The following is a 15,140-nucleotide window of genomic DNA, read 5'->3' on the forward strand; positions in this document are numbered from 1 at the left end:
CCTTTGTGTTCAACGGAAGATAGAAAGTTATACGGGGTTGGAACGACATGAGGGAGAGTAAGTTTTATTTATAGTTAAATCAAACGTGAGTTTCAGTACAGGATTTGTGGAAGAATGCAAAGTGGTCCAGACAACTTCTGGATGGATAGAAAGTGCTTGACAACACTTTTACGTCAGCGCTTTACAGTTTACGACACCGGCTTGACAGCTTGAAGGTTGCCATGTTTTTACTATCTCAATTCACCATTTAAAAGAGTGATTAATTGTACAACGTTTTCACAGAAACGTTGCTGTTTTCGCTAGTTAGCTTATTTAAAAACACAAAATTATGGGTTTTTCTTAAAAAGAGGATATAATACAATATATTGAATATAATTAAATCACAAATCTGGCAACCCTTGTGCGTCACCCGGAGGACGAAGCGAAGGAGTGTCGTAAAGTGGGATGTTTTGAGTGGGGAGGTCATTGGAAAGTGAGGTTGTTCTGTACGTTTAGGAGAGAACAGACTGCTGTTGCTACCACAGGTGTCAGATATTCTGATACCAGAGTAGCCTTACTTAAATCCAGCGAAGTATTACAGGGTCATCACGTTCAAAATGTTGCGTTTAGCGCTACGAGTACGCCCATCTGCCAGGCTTAACGTTACCCGGCCCAGTGTCCTCTCGGGCCCTGCTGCTGCTGCTGCCAGTCCTCGACCCGGTCCGGTGTCATGCCATCATCTCAAACGATACCACTCCAACGGCCCGATCCGGATCCGGAGCTTGTGTCATGGTCGACGTGTGTACAACAGCATCCTTAGTAACAGATCATGGGTCTTGCGAAGCCAAACGGCTAGTTTCAGTCAAAGCATGCGAGTGTACAGTCTACCGCCCCATCAGAGGGTAAGCTAAGCTAACTAACAGTTAATGTTATTATGTGCTTCCAAAAACGTTTGACTTGGAACACAAAAAGAGATGTTAGGGACTCACAGCCTCAGGCAACGTTCACTATCATTGCGTCTTTATCTACAGAATGAAAGTGAACTGTGACCGACGTTGTCACTATGCCATCTGTCATCTCTTTTTGTGATCCACAGAAGAATTAATCTCATACGGTTTCGGAACAACAACATTAGGGAGAGTAAAAGTTGACAAAAATATATATAAATGCGTATTTGGATGAACTGTCTCTTTAAGAACTGGCATATTGCTACACTGCGTTTATTCTGCTGGTGTCACCTTCAAGATGCTCAGTCTAGAAGTATATGTGTTATGAATGCTGTGGGCTGCCAGAGGTCCATCCATGTTTTCATATCTATACGAAACATACTGTCACACGAGAGAGCATAACATTTTCTCATACTGCTTTACATATTAATCTAAATATTTAGCCTCAGAACATAAAACTATGTCCACAGTCACGAACTTGTTGTGCTTTTCCAGGCCTAGAAAACGCATAAGAAATCAATTATAAGAAGTTATGAGAAAGTCTAGCATATTTCTTTAGTGATTGAATATACATTTTTCCAGTTATACTACTTTTAAACCAATGTATTAGTCAATCTCTATAACATAAGTTAAATAAGTGAAAAATACTTCAGATAGTATTTTATAGTGCAATAGTCAGAAGGTGTGGGAATCCTGAGTAGCAATAAAAATCTAAAAGCAACAAAACCATTTAACTACCATTTCAATGCAGATCATATATGCTGAGAAGATTTGATAGTCGTTTATGCCAAATGCTTACAGCTTCCTGTTTAACCCAATTCATTCTATTACAGGTGGAACTGCCTGCTTTGTCCCCCACTATGCAGATGGGCACTATTGCACGCTGGGAAAAGAAGGAAGGTGACAAAATTAACGAGGGAGATCTGATTGCTGAGGTGAGGCATATTCAGGGTTTTACCACCAAGAAGCCACTTGATTGTTTAATTTTGTTGTAGATAAAAATATTTAACTAAATCATTTCTTAGGACAGCTTAGATTAGAATGTCTGTCAACCAATCCGAATCAAGCTTTCAACAACCCCATGGTACAATTCTGATCTAATTCTTCTGTTTTGATTTGGTCAGGTTGAAACAGACAAGGCTACAGTAGGATTTGAACTACTGGAGGAGTGCTACCTAGCCAAGATCTTGGTTTCTGAGGGTACAAGAGATGTGCCCATTGGAGCTGTCATTTGTATTACCGTTGACAGGTAAGCACAATTTGTATCTTCAGTGCCAAGCTACAGAGCATCATAAGATCTGATGTTTGTTGTTTTACATAATACATATTACATAATAAACTTTATGTCCTTAAAAACATAAAAGAGGTATGTTGTAGGACAGATAAATGGTGCATCATAAGAAGGGCAAGGGAATGCGATGTACCTAAATTATACTGTGTCTTGATCTTTGCTTTAAATAAAAGCAAGCATACATTTGTATGTTTGATACCATTTTTGACAATTCAATTATGTGATTGATCTAGAAGGTACGGTATGTATAATATTGATGTGTACTTGTATTTCCCAATTAATTTACATCATCTGTCTTTTGACCTTTAGTCCTGACCTCATCCCTGCATTTAAGGACTTAACATTGGATAAAATGTCCAGCTCCGCCCCTGCAGCTGCGCCTCCCCCTCCAGCAGCGCCCACTGCTGCTCCTGCAGCGCCACAAGTTCCTGGAAGCTCCTACCCTCCTCATATGAAGGTAGGATGAGATGTTGACCAAATATTAAAGTGACTACAAACAAATTCAGAAGTGAAAGCATTTGGTGTATTGGCCAGTCTAAGCATAAGCAAGCATTTTATTGCATGGCGTCATTAACTTACTGTCTCGCTTTCTTTAGGTTCTTCTCCCAGCTCTTTCTCCCACCATGACTATGGGCACAGTGCAGCGCTGGGAGAAGAAGGTGGGTGAGAAGCTGAGCGAGGGAGACCTGCTGGCTGAAATTGAGACCGATAAGGCAACAATCGGTAAATTGTCAGCTATTTTGAATTTAATTATGATAATTCAACAGTAATAGTTATATCCATGTCCACATAAACACCTTAAACATATTGATAACATCATTTCTTATGAGGTGAAAAAGTGGCCAATGCCCAAAACCCGTTGGTTCCACTTGCGTTTTTACTGATTTGTTAAAACTGTTCCATTTACACTTGTCTCCTTAAAACTAATATTAATCCGATCTTCAATTCTCGCACTTTATGCAAATGTTGCACTATGCAATATGTGTGTTGCAGTAGCACTGTCATAACTGGCCATTTAGCCCATAACATGCTCTTAACACTTTTTTTTTTTTTTTTTTTACATTTAGTAATAAAGTAAAATTGTACTTATAAATTTAAATTTCACTTTTAATGAAGTAAAATTTACACATGTGGTTTCAACAACCAGATGCATTTACACTTGTCCAGTTTCATCTGGAATGCGTTTCAGACCACCTCCTGAAGTGGTTTGAGTGATCGAATTTAAATCAATCTCGAAAGCTTATTGGAGGCTATTTACAACTGGTGTTTTCACGATCGGATAGCTATTCAATCAGAGAAAATGCATTAAGTGACCTGGCGTAAACAGGCCCATAGATAGATAGATGTGTGTTTGTATAAATATACATGCATAAGCAGCAGAGCTCTTTTCAACATTGATTATAATAAGAAATGTTTCTTGAGCACCAAATCAGCATATTAAAATGATTTCTGAAGGATCATGTGACACTGAAGACTGGAGTAATGATGCTGAAAATTCATCACAGAAATAAATTACATTTTAAAATTGTTGAAATAGAATGCAGATATATTAAATTGTGAACGTTTGATTGGACATATGCACACAAAAATGTATATGCATAAACAAGATTTTAAGAAGTTTGCTGTATGATTAGATAGTAATATATGCATTAACACTGTTTAGTAATTCCTTCCTGTGGTTTTCAGGTTTTGAGGTACAAGAGGAGGGCTACATGGCCAAAATAATGATTGCTGAGGGCACCAGAGACGTTCCTCTCGGCACTCCTCTCTGCATCATTGTGGAAAAGGAATCCGACATTAGCGCATTTGCAGACTATGTAGAGACCGGTGTGGCTGCAAGCCCGCCTCCTGCTCCCGCACCGGTAAAGAGCGCTGTCATTTCTACAAGATCTGTTGTTTATTTGTGTCTGCTGTTTAAAGTGATTATGATTAATTATGCACACTTAACCTGAATGTTTTGGTGATCAGCAGTCATTTATTAACAGCAATCATTTATTAACCACATGTCATGATGTGATGTAGCATACTTTTTGTGTGGCCACCTAAAGGCCGTCGTGATGAAAATCAAGGTCTTGTTTTTACTGCCAACGTAATGCTGTTTCATGCCATGACTGAAAGTGAAAGGTCACTTTGCAATATTTGTAGTGTTTTGCAACTACTGCAATCACGCCATGCCAATTTTGTGGGTGTGGCCATCAAGAATAGACTACAACACATTACTGTCGGTTGTGGTGCACATGATATGTTCTGGCAAGATATTTTGATTGTTAAAAAAAAAACTAATTATGTATGTACACACATTGGCACATGCACTAACCGCTAAGCCAGGGCTGTGTTTCTCAACAGCATCGTGGGCTAAGTTGATGGTAGAGACCATTGGTGGCACTGTACTACTTAGGCTTAAGATGCTTTTTTTAAATGCTTTGCATTTTTAGAAGCATAACATGTTCTAATCCAAATTTGAAGAAGTTAATGATTTAAATCTTTAACCTAACTATAAAGAAATAATTTGAATATGTGTATTGCGTATATGACTTTTAATTGTGGCAAATTTTTCAGGTGGCCACCCCATCTCCAGCAGCAGCTCCCTCCCCAGCACCTGCCGCTGCTCCAGCCGCCCCTGCTGCTCCTAGGAAGGGTAGGGTGTTTGCCAGCCCTCTAGCCAAGAAACTGGCTGCCGAGAAGGGAATCGACATCGCCCAAGTCACAGGTGGGAGAGCTTTGATGCTTTGGCTTTGATGCTGTCTGTTAGCTCATTTCATTTGCATGGGAGATGTCACTCACACTGAATTGGGAATATGCCACTGCTTTGTCGCTAGGAACTGGACCAGATGGCAGAGTCACCAAGAAAGATATCGACAGCTTCGTTCCACCTAAGCTCACTCCTGTAAGTCATTCAATTTCGAAGCAACCAAACTTTGTTTTGACTTTTCTAACAGTGGGCAGATGAGATATAAAAAGGCTTTTAAGAAAGCCCAGATAGAATATGTGCCATAATGCTGCACAAATTTCCACAGAAATCCCGCCATTCCAAAGTTCTTAAAACCTTTCACCAGAGTTAACATTAACTAAATATTTATTTCCAGTTATAGCAACAATTCTAATTTTGGTCAAGAGCAAAAAAGTTTTTAATAGATTTAGTTAATGTTAACTCTGGTGAAAGGTTTTTAAGAACTTCGGAATGGCGGGAATTCTGTGGAAATTTGTGCAGCGTTATTAATTAGACCTTAATAAAATGTATATTGTTTCACACCACCAGGCCCCAGCCGCTGCACCTTCCCCTGCTGCACCCACCCCCAGCCCTCCAGCCGCCCCTGCTTTTGCTGCTGTACCTACAGGAACCTTCACCGACATCCCCATCAGCAACATCCGCAAAGTGAGTCCACTGACCTTTTATATTCTCTAGGAATACATAAAGACTTTTATGTTACCCATGATACTCTGTTTCCCTGCCTGTCTCTTTACTGCTGTGCTATCTAGGTGATCGCCCAGAGGTTGATGCAGTCAAAACAGACTATTCCGCACTATTATTTGTCCATTGATGTCAACATGGACCAAGTTATTGAACTCAGGAAAGAGCTCAATGCTGTGAGTGACCTCATTTCCCCTGGCTGTAACATGATGATAAGCTCCACATTACAGTAGTCCTGATTTAAATGGTACCTTTCCCTCATGATCAGGAGGTGAAAGCAGATAACATCAAACTCTCGGTCAATGACTTCATCATCAAAGCCTCGGCTCTGGCCTGTTTAAAGGTCCCAGAGGCCAACTCCTCCTGGATGGACACAGTTATCAGACAGTGAGTGGACTCCCACAGTGCACTTCTGATCTTAACCATTTGAGGGCAGCAGTATTTTCTCACGTATCTGTAAATGTAAAGTAACTGATGTGACGTTTAAATGGAAGTGAATCTGAATTAATCAAACACTTTTTCTCTCCGGACAGAAATCACGTGGTGGATGTTAGTGTCGCAGTCAGTACACCTGTGGGTCTAATCACTCCCATTGTATTTAATGCTCATATTAAGGGCCTTGCGACTATCAGCAAAGACGTAGGCTCATTAGCTGCTAAAGCACGAGATGGTAAACTACAGCCGCATGAATTCCAGGTGAGTACTTTAGGTGCTTAGGTGTGGATATCAGAAATATATATACTGTATATATGGTTACACTTTACAAAAGGTTTCATTTAACATTAGGTAATGTATTCACTAACATGAGCAATACATTTGTTACGGTATTTGTTCACGTTAGTTAATAAAAATCCAGCTGTTCACGTTTGTTCACAGTACACTAACTAATGTTAACAAATACCTTTGATTTTAATAATGTTTTTGTATGTTGAAATTAACATTAACAAAGCAATAAATAAATGCTGTAGAAGTGCAGTTCATTATTAGTTCATGTGAACTAATGTAGTTAGTTATGTTTTTTAAATAAGTATTTTATGCTCACCAAGCATTAAATTTGATCATAAATATGATAAAAAACAGTAAAACAGTAATATTATGAAATAATATTACAAATTAAAATGTAAAATGATTACTCCAGTCTTCAGTCTCACATGATCCTTCAGAAACTGTTCTAATTTGCTGATTTGGTGCTCAAGAAAAATGTGCCATGCTGCTAAATGAACTGCTTAATATTTTTGTGGAAACCATTAAACATTGGTTTCAGGATTCTTTAAATGGAAAGAACAGGATTTATTGGACATTTAAAAAAAAATTAACAATGTAAATGTTTTCACTGTCGCTTTTGATCAATTGAATGCATTTTTGCTGATTAAAAGTGTTAGTATTTTTTTTATCTAACTGACCCTGAATATATATATATATATATATATATATATATAAGGCAGCCTAAGGCACACCTGTGCAATAATCATGCTGTCTAATCAGCGTCTTGCTATGCCACACCTGTGAGGTGGATGGATTATCTCGGCAAAGGAGAAGTGCTCACTAACACAGATTTAGACAGATTTGTGAACAATATTTGAGAGAAATAGGCCTTTTGTGTACATAGAAAAAGTCTTAGATCTTTGAGTTCAGCTCATGAAAAATGGGGGCAAAAACAAAAGTGTTGCGTTTATAATTGCATATAAATAAAATAATATAAAAATGTGTTGTGTGTATATATAAAAATGCATTACATAAACACTCTTGGTTTTCTAGGGTGGCACCTTCACTATTTCGAATCTGGGCATGTATGGCATCAAGAATTTTTCAGCAATCATTAACCCTCCTCAAGCCTGCATTCTGGCCGTGGGTGGCTCAGAAAAGAGACTGCTGCCTGCAGACAACGAAAAGGGGTGAGCAAGGACATCAATTTGCCATCACTCCACATCCTCACAAATATAGATGAAGCTCTTAAAATAGTTCCTGCATTTTCTGTGTCTCTCGTAGGTTTGACGTGGCTAGCATGATGTCGGTGACTCTGAGCTGTGATCACCGGGTGGTAGATGGTGCTGTCGGCGCACAGTGGCTGGCTGAGTTCCGCAAGTTCCTGGAGAAACCGTTCACCATGCTCTTGTGAGCAAGCAGTTTAAAAACAGTGGACTTTAGGATTTGGAGAGGTCTCTTTCATTGGTTATATGCTCTCCCTGGGAAATACAACAGGTTGTTCTCTCTCCTCTTTTTTATTTTCTTTCTCACTCAAGTAACCTCTCAACCCAAGTCATTGTTAAGGTAATTTTCTGGAGTTTCAGAAGATATTGCTGGACAAGGGTTTCCATTTTCCTTCAGGATGTTGTTACAAACACCGTAAGTCTATTTGCCACTAGATCAAAGAATAATGTCTGTGTCCATAGCCAAGTCTCATGGTCTGTACCTGACACATTCATTGGCACAATATGAGTTTTCTTTCTACACAAGAAAGAATGTGATGAAATCTGGAGATGTGTGTGCCAAATATTATCTGGCTACATTTGAAATTTATGATAAATTATTCAGTGCAAATGTTTTTTTTTCTGTATTATTGCATAGTAGAAATACATTTGTTCTGTCACTCCCTGAGCTAATTGTCTAATGTATACATGATGGGTTCTTTGCTGAGACTGATGGTCTTGGTATGGGGGCAGGGTTTTGATATAGGAAATTTTATTTATTACGTCTCTCACTCCAGACCACGCACATTAGTGCCTTTGCTCCCGTTTATAGCACCTGGGTTTTTCTTTTTAAACCGCAATATTTTCAAGTCATTCTGTAATGAATAACGCACAATTCATGGGGTGAACTGCTGTTATAAATAAACCCATGGAGAAACAGAAGAAAGGTTCCTAAATGGAATAAAACACTAGACTGGATATAAATAGAACGGTTCATTTGGTCAACGGTGAGTCAAACGTTTTTTTCTTTTTCATAAGGGACAAAAAATGACCAATATTTAATTTGACAAAAAAAAAAAAATGAGAGAGAATAAACAAAATAGAAACTCAAACATGATATACTGTCCACTTTTCTTTACATTTCAATACACTTCTATAAGAAATAATCACTTAATTTAATAGAAAGAATACAATATTCCATAAAGTCTCACTGACTTGTCTTATGTTCTGATGTCGACCACTATTGTTTTCTTAACTGAAAAGAAGTTATGGATAAATGGGTAATATTAGATGTAATATTGATCATTATATATAAAATATTGTGATATAATTGTTTAAAAAATGTGCATCGGCTGTTGTAATGTAAAACAAAAAGGTGTTCCGTGGTCTCATGACATGTTTATATAAAAACCAATTGGAAAACTAGGCAATCTTCAGTCAAATGTTACTTGCTGTTAATCTATTTTCATTTTTTACTGTGCCTTTGAACGAAACACCATTCATTTTAGGCATGTAACTCAAAGCAAGTACAATCAGTACAAAAAAAACATTTGAAAGTGTTTCAGATGCATTTTAGAATTTGTATATCTTACTGCAAGCATCTGATACGTTGTTCATGCTTAAATATAATGGTTTATAATGGCCAGGTTTCACAGGCTGGGCTTAGATTAAGCCAGGAGTGTGGCTTAGTTAAATTAGGACATTTAAGTAGATTGTGCCTTAAAATAATATTTATTAACACTGATGGCAGTGACATATTTTAAGATGAGTCAGTCCGAGTAGCTTTCAGCTTAAACAGCTCAAACATGCATTTTAGTCTGAGACTAGGCTTAAGCCTTGTCTGTAAAACTAGATATAAATGTATCTTTAAAAAAGAAAGAAAGATATGTTTATGTCATTACAGGTCATTACTGTTAACTATGCGAAAGAACCGGACGTGACGCAACAGTGGCGGACGTTGCGTCGATCAATTTTCCCGCGTTTTGGGTAGCTGAGGAAATAGTGGGGAGTTGCGGATGCAAACAAGTATTCTCAGGCTCCGACATCCAACCACAAACCACAACAACATCAATACAAAAACAACCCCAAATCCGTCGCTCGTGATCGCTCGCCGTGCTGTGAGTGAACGCGCTCTCCATCACGAGACCATCGACATGCCGCCGAAGAAGCGCAGCAGCGGGACCCCGCAGAAGAAAGAGTTCAAAGGGAACACGAAGAGCGAATCTCCGGACAGTAGCGAGAACGCAGTGCTGAGCCCTGAACGGTGAGGACACACCGCGCGACTGGCTCTAAAATAAACATAACGAATTATTAGTACAGACAGACCGTCTTTAGCTTTAGGTTATGGTGACACAGGAAGCCAGCAACCAACAGTATTTGATAAAGATGCCTGAATGTGAATGAATAAGAGTAGTCAACCATCTTCAGTAAACTAGACATACTCTAATGAGAATGTAACCTCTTTGTACTATAGTAACTAAGTAACATTGTTATAAATTACAGGTTTTTTTAAATGTTAATGCGGATATTTATGGCTAACATTGTTTAATAGTTTAGTTGCTTTGTTATACCATGGTAATTACGACGCAACCAATATTTTACTGCGCCTACTATTGTATTATTACAAATGCCACAGTTAAGCCTATGGTGATTTGTAATCAGTGTATCTGCCTTTATTTGGCTATTTGGGATACACAATATCTGATTAAATTTTTTTAAAGAAATTTCAAGTAATTGTGTAAATGAAATGTTCCATTCATTCAAGCAGTTGTGTACATGTCATATATACCCACACATACTATTGTCTATTATATTATAGTATAATATATAGTAGACTATTATCACTATATCTGGTGAACATCACTGGCTAGTAACGCTTTTTTGCTGAATACCCTAACAGCTGACAACTTGGTGTTCGTTATGTCTTTACGCAATGTTGTTTGACCGGCAGCGCCAGTATAGCGACCACCCCACAATAGTGTCAAAATTTCCTTGTGTATCAATGTGTTCACTCATGTCTGTCAACTGTGTTGTTTTACCAGACACAAGGACAAGGAGTCTGAATTCGTGTCTCTCAGTGAGGAGCTCCATGCCACAAATCTCGTCTGTGATCATGCGTGGAGAATTTGGGAGGGGGAGATCAGGCCGATGGAAAAGGCAAATGTACGTTTTCCTCTGATATACTACCGCTCTAGTGTATTGTTTTTTACATGTGTAATACACAAACATGTCTGTGTCTTCCATGCTAGATGGCGTATTCGAACAGACAGCAGTGGGGAGCTTGTCTGTTCATTGCTGGCATGGAGTATGAAGGCATCACCCTCACCTTCACACAATTCCTAAAAGTGGTCGGACTGAGGTATGTATGGCAAATGAACGTCATGGAGAAGTCCTGATTCTCCCCCTATAGGATCAGCAAGTTGCCCTGTCGAAGTGTGGTTTTGCCTTTAAAGTGTTAATAATGTATGTTCTACACTTTAATTTTCATATTTATACAGATTTCTGTTTTCCGACCTTAAAAGTATGACCCACATGAATTGCGTAAATCTGAGGAAACCTTTTTTGGTTGTATAATGATTGAAATTACCAAATGGCTATAAACAATTACTAATAAATAAACTCCAAACTGTTACGTTTTCTAATATATTTATTTAATGCATGGATTGCTTCTAACAACACCGTGCAAGCTCGCAGCGCCATTTGCGGGACACCCGTAGCATGTTAGCCAGGGTTCAAAGTGTCAAAGACAAGTACAAATCGGCAATGAATCGATGTTACTCGCCTGTTGCCCGGTAACTCTTCTTTTATGAATTTTGACAATGCATGGTTGTGAGAATGTGATATGGCTTAGTGCGATCATCAAATCGCAACAGTTGTGATGTAATTATAAAAATACGTAGTCTGACACGCTGCATGTTTCAGAGTAAAGCCTACGTTTTTTTAGCTCAATGTTTAACATTTGAAAGCAAAAAAATTAAGGCAAGTAGGCAACCATAAATGTTAGTATTGTAATAGTACTGTTGTTCTGTAAAATGAAATTAAAATAAAATAATAATGGTAATAATAACATGATAATATAGCAATTGTTAATTATTTTATTATAACATTATTATTCTTATATTTATTAAACTCTAATTATTATTTTTCATTTTACAGTACAATATTATTATTTTTTATAATAATAAGTGCTTTATGGTTGATATGGGGACGGGGTGGCTGTTGTGGGTCAGGTATTCCTTCTTTATTGTCTTTAGCTGATCACATGACTATGCCATTCCTTTGCAGTGTGAAGCAGTTCATCAGCCTTGTGAGGAAGATGGATGTAAATGTGGACACAATAAGCCCTAAAGTGAACACTGCTGTGACCCGGCTGGAGAAGAAATATGATGTGACCTTTGCCCTCTACCAAAGATTTGTGAAGTAAGTGTTGTACAGTTTTGTTTTGAATTTGCAGTAGCGATGTATGATGAACATATGATTAATTTCACGGCATTGTGATCAAACTGATCACAGCTCCTCAGTTCAGTTCCAAGATCTACTGCGGTTAACTTGGGGTGAAAGGTATTGTATGCTCACCAAGGCTGTAAAATACAGTAAAATATCACATTATGAAAGATTAGTACAATTTATAGTAGCTGTTTTCAATTTTAATAAATCTTAAAATGTTTTCCTGTGATGGCAAAGCTGAATTTTCAGCATCATTATAATTTCTTATTAGTTTAGCAATGTTGAAAACCATTGTGCTGCTTAATATAAAACCATAATACATTTTTCAGGGTTCTTTGATGCATAGAAAGTTTAAAAGAACAAGTGAATATTTTCATCCTGAATGTATACAGAATGAAAGAAGATATAAGTTTTAGACTGAACCGCTACTACGGGTGATGTTTGGGCATGCCTCTGGGTGTGTTCGCCCTTCCCTCAGCATGACACGTTATTTAGATGGTGCTTGCATTGCATCTCATTTAAAGAATGCGTGACTCATCTCACGTCACCCCTGAGATGAAATCTGTTACTCCGTTAAAACGTTTTTCTGTTTTGTCTTCAGTAATATCTCAAGCTTTTATGTTGCATGATCTGTATTAAGACTTGATTCATTATTTTGTCTATTTGAATGGCAAAAACCTTTGAAATGTTCGTACATGTAATTTCTAAACCTGAAGGTGGCAGCAGCCGTCTGGGTGTGGGAAAGATCTCTTCTGTGAATTATCTGCCTTTCTTTCAGGCCCAGCTGCTTCAGTCTGTTTTTTTTGCACTTACTGAATAAGTCACTGGTGGTTAACAACAGAAAGTCTAAATATATGATCTTATATAAGTCCGGGGTTAAGCTGGAGGGGTGGTGCTTTGTTTTTGTGTGTCGAGTGCTGCGTGCCCACAGACACTGTGGTTATTTGTGCAGCCTCCTCACTGCATCAAAGTCTTCACAACAGTTGATAAACTGGTTGACGTCATATTTGGGTTTGGTTTTTGGTTGTGTATATACAGTGGTGGTCAGAATGAATGGCACCCCTGGTAAATAAGATAAAAAATGGCAGTAAAAAATAAATCTGCATTGTTTATCCTTTTGATCTTTCATTCAAAAAATTCGCAAAAATCTAACCTTTCATTAAAGTAAAAGAATTGAAAATGAGGGTAAATCACATTATAAAATAAATGTTTTTCTCCAAAATACGCTGGCCACAATTATTGGCACCCTGTTATTAAATACTTTTTGCAACCTCCTTTTGCCAAGATAACAGCTCTGAGTCTTCCTCTATAATTCCTGATGAGTTTGGAGAACACCTGACAAGAGATCAGAGACCATTCCTCCATACAGAATCTCTCCAGATCCTTCAGATTCACAAGTGCATGTTGGTGGTGCTTCTCTTGAGTTCAGCCCACTCATTTTCTATAGGGTTCAGTTTAGGGGACTGGGACGGTCATGGCAGAAGCTTCATTTTGTGCTCAGTTACCCATTTTTGTGTTGATTTTGATGTTTGTTTTGGACCGTTGTCCTGATGGAAGATCCAACCACGGCCCATTATAAGATTTCTAGCAGAGGCCGTCAGGTTTTGATTTTTTTATCTGTTGGTATTTGCCAGAATCTATAATACCATGTATCTGAACAAGATGTCCAGGACCTCCAGCAAAAAAATAGGCCCACAACATTTAAGATACAGCAGTGTATTTAACCGTAGGCATGGGGTACTTTTTATCCCTGTTTGCACCAAACACATCTGCTGGGTTTTCTACCAAAAAGCCCTTTTTTAGTTTCATCTGACCACAGAATCCGGTCCCTTTTGAAGATCCAGTCGTGTCTGACAACTGAATATGCTGGAGTTTATTTTTGGAGGAGCGAGGAGGATTTTTCTTGAAACCCTCCCAAACAACATGTGGTGATGTAGGGGTTATTTGACCCCCAAGACTCCAGTAATCTCTGCAATTCTCCATATGTGATCCTTGGAGAGTCTTTGGCCACTCAAACTTTCCTCCTCACAGTGCATTAAGACAATATAGACACACGTCCTCTTCCTGGCAGATTCGTAACATCTTTAGTTGATTATAACTTCTTAATTATTGCCCTGATGGTCAAAATGGGGATTTTCAATTCTTTAGCTATTTTTACAGCCACTTTCTATTTTGTGATGCTCAACAATCAGAACTATATTCTTTGGTTTTACTCATTGTGATGGATGATTAAAGAAATTAGGCCTTTGTGTATTCGTCATATTTCAACTCCTGTGAAACAAGAAGTCATAGCTAGACAATTTCATGTTCCTAGTCACCCTGGTGTGCTAAAAAAAGGTAAATATTAATGGGAATATACTTCAGATATATTTTACTCGTAAAAGATTCTAGGGGTGTCAATAATTGTGGCCGACGTGTTTTGGAGAAAAACATTTATTTCATAATGTGATTTTTCTCCCCACTTTCAATTCTTTTACTTTAATGAAAGGTTAGATTTTTGCGAATTTCTTGAATGAAAGATCAAAAGGATAAACAATGCAGATTTATTTTTTACAGCCATTTTTGATCCTATTTACCAGTGGTGCCATTAATTCTGTCCACCACTGTATTTAATGTGCAGTAAGTGCTAATGATACAGCAAAATTAAAATTCATGGTCAAAACCAGGAAAGTCTAGGTACACAGAGCTGAAAAAATATTATTTTTCTAAATTAGCAATATTAATGTTGTATTATTAGTATTGTTAATGTTGTTATTTTTAAGTGCTTTCATTTGTTCTGCCTTCAGTTCACTTAATTGGATGTTAAAAAATTAAACATGTTTGGTCTTCTTTTTTTTTCTCTCTCTCTCTCTTTGTTTAAAGCAGATTTTATGAATTTTTATGAATAATATTTGATATTATTATTTTTAGTAATAATGTTTCGCCATTTTAGTGCACCTTTAGTGCGTTATGTCTAATTGCCTTTTGAGATGTTTTTCGTACAGGTATAAGTATGCTGAGACTAACAAAGTAAACATTTTCTTCCAGGACTTTTGAAAAAATCTTCGCAGAGCCTGACAAAGAAAAGTGAGTAGAAATCCTGTTTCAGTCTGAGCTGTTTGCCCAGCTGTAATTCCAAAATAATATTTATCGTTGTTTCATTAAACATCAGTGAT

At 37.7% G+C, this 15,140-nt stretch overlaps 2 protein-coding genes across 2 annotated transcripts in view; both read left to right on the top strand.

The window, feature by feature from the left end:
- Nucleotides 1-402: 402 nt before the first annotated feature.
- Nucleotides 403-8,656, top strand: dlat (dihydrolipoamide S-acetyltransferase (E2 component of pyruvate dehydrogenase complex)). Its single transcript, XM_084388245.1, has 14 exons — nucleotides 403-881; nucleotides 1,760-1,861; nucleotides 2,051-2,175; nucleotides 2,527-2,674; nucleotides 2,814-2,940; nucleotides 3,904-4,079; nucleotides 4,777-4,927; nucleotides 5,037-5,104; nucleotides 5,477-5,593; nucleotides 5,698-5,805; nucleotides 5,898-6,016; nucleotides 6,163-6,325; nucleotides 7,388-7,524; nucleotides 7,619-8,656. Exons 1-14 carry the CDS (start codon nucleotides 597-599, stop codon nucleotides 7,746-7,748), a joined length of 1,956 nt encoding a protein of 651 aa, XP_084244371.1. The 5' UTR covers nucleotides 403-596; the 3' UTR covers nucleotides 7,749-8,656.
- Nucleotides 8,657-9,458: 802 nt separating this feature from the next.
- The window catches only part of rb1 (retinoblastoma 1), a 31,916-nt gene continuing 26,234 nt past the window's right edge, over nucleotides 9,459-15,140 (top strand). Inside the window, exons 1-5 of the mRNA XM_084387514.1 lie at nucleotides 9,459-9,802; nucleotides 10,581-10,701; nucleotides 10,788-10,897; nucleotides 11,824-11,958; nucleotides 15,013-15,051. Of these exons, the coding sequence (XP_084243640.1) occupies nucleotides 9,555-9,802; nucleotides 10,581-10,701; nucleotides 10,788-10,897; nucleotides 11,824-11,958; nucleotides 15,013-15,051 (653 nt within the window). The 5' untranslated portion in view covers nucleotides 9,459-9,554. The remainder of the gene's footprint in view (nucleotides 9,803-10,580; nucleotides 10,702-10,787; nucleotides 10,898-11,823; nucleotides 11,959-15,012; nucleotides 15,052-15,140) is intronic.

Source organism: Rutilus rutilus, assembly GCF_951802725.1.
Source record: "Rutilus rutilus genome assembly, chromosome: 18".
NCBI classification, from domain to species: domain Eukaryota; kingdom Metazoa; phylum Chordata; class Actinopteri; order Cypriniformes; family Leuciscidae; genus Rutilus; species Rutilus rutilus.